The 4,010-nt window shown below is 57.8% G+C and overlaps 1 protein-coding gene across 1 annotated transcript; it reads right to left on the bottom strand.

The window, feature by feature from the left end:
- Window positions 1–83: 83 nt before the first annotated feature.
- LOC104075547 (zonadhesin-like) lies at window positions 84–3,836 on the bottom strand (the record flags this gene model as incomplete). Its single annotated transcript, XM_009576091.1, has 6 exons — window positions 84–262; window positions 846–995; window positions 1,529–1,800; window positions 2,508–2,794; window positions 3,155–3,535; window positions 3,637–3,836. Coding segments are annotated over 6 exons (1,469 nt in total), but the record flags the coding sequence as incomplete, so codon positions are not given.
- Between the last annotated feature and the right edge of the window lie 174 nt (window positions 3,837–4,010).

A 4,010-nucleotide genomic window follows, 5' to 3' on the forward strand; every position in this document is an offset into this window, starting at 1 on the left:
CTTACCTGCATGTTTCCTGTGCTGTGCACCGTGATCTCTCCCAAGTTCCACCTGTCCCCATGGTTCCCAACGCTGCTCCAGACCAGCACGAGGTCTTCGCTCTCAGCCACGTACACCCGCAGGGCCATTGTTTTGGCCGCTCCGTACATGTGATACCAGAAGCGGAAGCAGTGCGGTCCTTCCGAACTGCACACCGGACTGACCAGATGAGCCACAAAGCCGGGGAGGGCATTGCTCCCTTGCAGGTAGATGTAGTAGCCGACTGAAACAAAGCGTTAGCCACACTGTCACACGCATATCAAATCTAGACAAAGCAGCCAGGGACAACCCAAGCACAGTCCTGGGAGCACCCCTGCTGTAGTTCAAGGCAGGCAAAAGGACGGAAGAGCAAACACAGGTCCTTTGCTAGCCACAACCCTTCCCAGCCCTGAGTCCACCTATGAACCGTGCTCTCTGGGCCATGGCAGCTGTATGGCTTGGACTGGGCAATGGCACCACAATCCTCGCATGGCTCTGCAGCTTTGGGGCTGCAGCTCATCATTGGCTTCTGGAGAAGCCAGCGTCTCCTAAAAGAGAGACCTGTTCCTGCTCCTCTGAGACAGCCAGGCCATCGAGCTTTGCATTACTTTCCCCCTTGCACAGCAGGTCCTTGCCTGCCCTGCGGGTACCACAGACTGATTCCCAGGGCTGGAAAGCTTCCTAAAGGAAGGCTCTGGCCAGAAACAACTCTGAATCAAGGCCAGGTAACATGTGGCCTGTATTTGCTGTTAGGAGAGGTTTGTTGCCATCTTCCCAGGGACATCCCTCTGCCTGAAGGACCACTGTGTACTGATTGCTGTTCCTACCTCCCGTCGTGTGGTCAGAGGAGGGGCCGGTATTTTGCGTGGGCGTTGGACCCTTGTTCCTTATCCAGTCAATGCTGCTGTAATCTGCCTGGACCCATTCACAGAAGTCTTTGTCGAATGTGCAAGCGAAATTGCAGTCTGTTGGGGGAGCTGGATACGGTGCAGAAAGGAAAGCAGAGTTTCTAGAGTGAGGGTGGGGCCACCTTTTCCCCATGTCCCGCAGGACACACCTACATCCCTGGCATGCTCATGGCCAGGTGAGGATGGCCAACCAAGTGGAAGTGCACGAGCTGAGTACCAGTAAAAAACATGGATGGCAGACAACAGTACCTGTGCTTGTCCCAGGTGCTGGTGATGTTGTTGTATGTGGAGGCTGCGTTGAGGTGTCTGGCAAAGGGGCTGAGGTTGTAGGAGCTGCTGGATCTACAGTGAAACAGATGTGGAGATGATGTGTTTCATAATGGGGATTTCTTCCCAAATGGGGATGTTGCACCCTTCCCAAACACCCCAACACCATGGCAAAAGGAGCGCAGGACAGGAATTCCACGGCATCCCTGTCACAAAGAGTCTCTTCACCCAAGGCCTGGCCCACCAGAGTGGTCAGGTGATGCTCGGAGAAACCTCCGCCACAGCTTTCCCGTTCCTTGAATCTGGGCCGCAAAGGAGATCAACAGAACACTTACCACAGACCGTGCCAGCACTCCAGTCTCCCAGAGCAACGCCTGCCTCAGCACAGGCTGTGGCATAGGCCCCCAGGTCATTGCAGAGCTGCTCTGTGCTGCCACCCGTGGCACACTGGTCATAGACACAGCTCTCAAAGTACGTCTTGGGGGGCAGAACTGCGTGGCATGGCTGGAACGGGCCACCGAGTTGCGTGAGGATTGCGCACTGCTTGTTAGCTGCCTCCTCCTCCGCGGGGGAGCAGGTCACAGGCGGGCTGATGGCTGGGTCACACCTACAAAGCAGACAGCCAGCCCTGAGCTCACAGCAGCCTGTGGACCGCAGCCACACCGTTTCCTGACCTCCTCCCCAGCCAAAACCTCAGCCTCTGGAGTCCAGATCTCTCGCTAAGACAAGGCACCCACGGCTGTCACTTGCAAGGGTGGGCAACACGGCCCACAGTCACCATTCCCCTCCGTGGCATCAGGTAGGCAGAAACAAATGGCCGAGGCAGTTGCAATTGCAACAGCTTGGGAAAAGCATCATGCCAAGGCCCCGGCCCACTCTCTCTGCGGTCAGGAACAGTGGGATGCAGCGTGTGGAGTGGGATGGCAGGGCCCTGCACAGAGGTCACTGAGGACGCCAGAGCAGAACGCTTATGGGAGAGAGCACCGTGCGCCCTGGCCACATGGAGGGGCCTGGACACTGCCACAAGCAAGCCAGCCTTGAGGGGAAAGGGGAATGGCCACACGTCTAGCACCCAGTTGCAGACAGGACATCCCACTGGCGGGTGGAGCAGAGAGGTGAGACACAAGGGCGATACGTCTGCTGCTGTGGAGCCTCTATGTGCTCTCACACGCATTCCCGCAACTGCCTGCCTCCTCTCCCTTGCCCCATGCCTGCCATAAGCAACCCTCCCTCCTTGTGCCCCTCACAGCCCCCCTCTCCCACGCTCCCTTTCTCCCTATTGTCTGTCATCTACGCGACAGAACAAGGACTCACGGCCACTCATCATCCGGCACCATCCAGCTGGCTCCAAAGTCATTGAAGTCAGGCACAACAACCCCATCGGGTCGCATGAAGTCGTCCTGCTGGCTCCCAGTGTACGTCCCACACAGCCCACACAGCTTGCCCTTGTGCCTCTCAGACACCTTCACTAGGAGCTCATGGTCCCCGTTGAACTGCAGCTGCAGGCCCAGCTTGGTGGAAACCCGCACGTGGGAGCCACTCAAGGAAATGGTCACACCGGGGGCAGGAGAAGCAGGCAGGGAGGCCAGAGCACCGTTGATCTGAGTAAGGGGGAGAGAGGGAGATAGAAGCATAAAGAGATGCCCTCCACTGAGACGTCACTCTTCTTCGCTGCGATGGTGCCAGGGCCCAGTGAGTCGGAAGCACTGATGGCGTGAGAAACCCTGCCCAGGCCTACGAGAACAGCAGCGACTACATACGGCACACCGAAAGCTCAGGAAAACAAGCCGAAAATCTGCTGCTGTGCGAGCAGCCATATCTGCCCTGCTCAGAGCCTCGCCGTGCTCTTCTGTGAGCATGCCAGCAGGCTCAGGGAATATCAAGCTCTTCTTGGGGACAAAGTGGTACTTAATGGTGCCTAGGGCATCCGCTGTTCCCAGGTGTAAAAATGAGGGGCTTACGTAGACCGCCTTGTTCTTGCGCAGTGCAATGTGGAGGCCTTCCATGGATAGCGCCACAGAGTTCAGAGCTGTCCAGCTCCGGCTGCCACGATGTTTGTTGCGGGTGGTGACACTGAACCCAACGGAGGAGCTGTCACAGCCCGTCACCACGGTGTAGTTGCAGGAGCCCTGGAAGTGGTGAAGCTTCCCATCGAAGGTGCTGTAATGCGGGTCGCCGTAGATGTGGCAGAGAGCAGTGCTGGCTGGGTAACAGCCCCTCTGGCCGTTCTGGATCTTGCAGACCTCGTCCTCACCACAGGACAATGCAGAGCAAACCATCTGGCCGTTGGCTTCACACCGGCACTGGCGAGTGCAGTTCTCGCTCACAGAGTACTCGCCTTCCTGCAGGCAGAGGAACACCGAGCGTCAGCGTATCAGGCAGGAAAGTAGAGGCAAGGGAGTGCCCTGGGAGGGGTGCAAGCCAGGGCAGGGTTTTCACTCACGCTGTAATAGTTGCCCTCAAAGAGGCAGCCACAGTGGGCCTCGGGCACACAGGTGTCTCCGCTGAGGAGGAAACCAGAGGAACATGCGCAGCCCTCCATGCAGGGCTTGGAGCAGTTCTGCGGGGCTTGTCGGTCAACACAGGTGGCAGGACAGCCAGTCATGCAAGGGTCATAGTAGCTGTTGGCGGGGCACAGCAGGGCTGCAATGGGAAGGGGACAGTTAGGACCAGCAAGCCTTCAAGGAAGGACGACCATCTGGGAAGGGGAAGACCAAAGACTTGCTTTGGCCAGAGGTTCTGGGCACGGGGAGCGGCACATTTCCCTTCTGGCAACTGCAAGGCAGGTACTCACGGCAGAAGGTGGCATTCCTCCAG

The sequence above is a fragment of the Fulmarus glacialis genome, unplaced genomic scaffold (genome assembly GCF_000690835.1).
Source record: "Fulmarus glacialis isolate BGI_N327 unplaced genomic scaffold, ASM69083v1 Scaffold34940, whole genome shotgun sequence".
NCBI lineage: Eukaryota > Metazoa > Chordata > Aves > Procellariiformes > Procellariidae > Fulmarus > Fulmarus glacialis.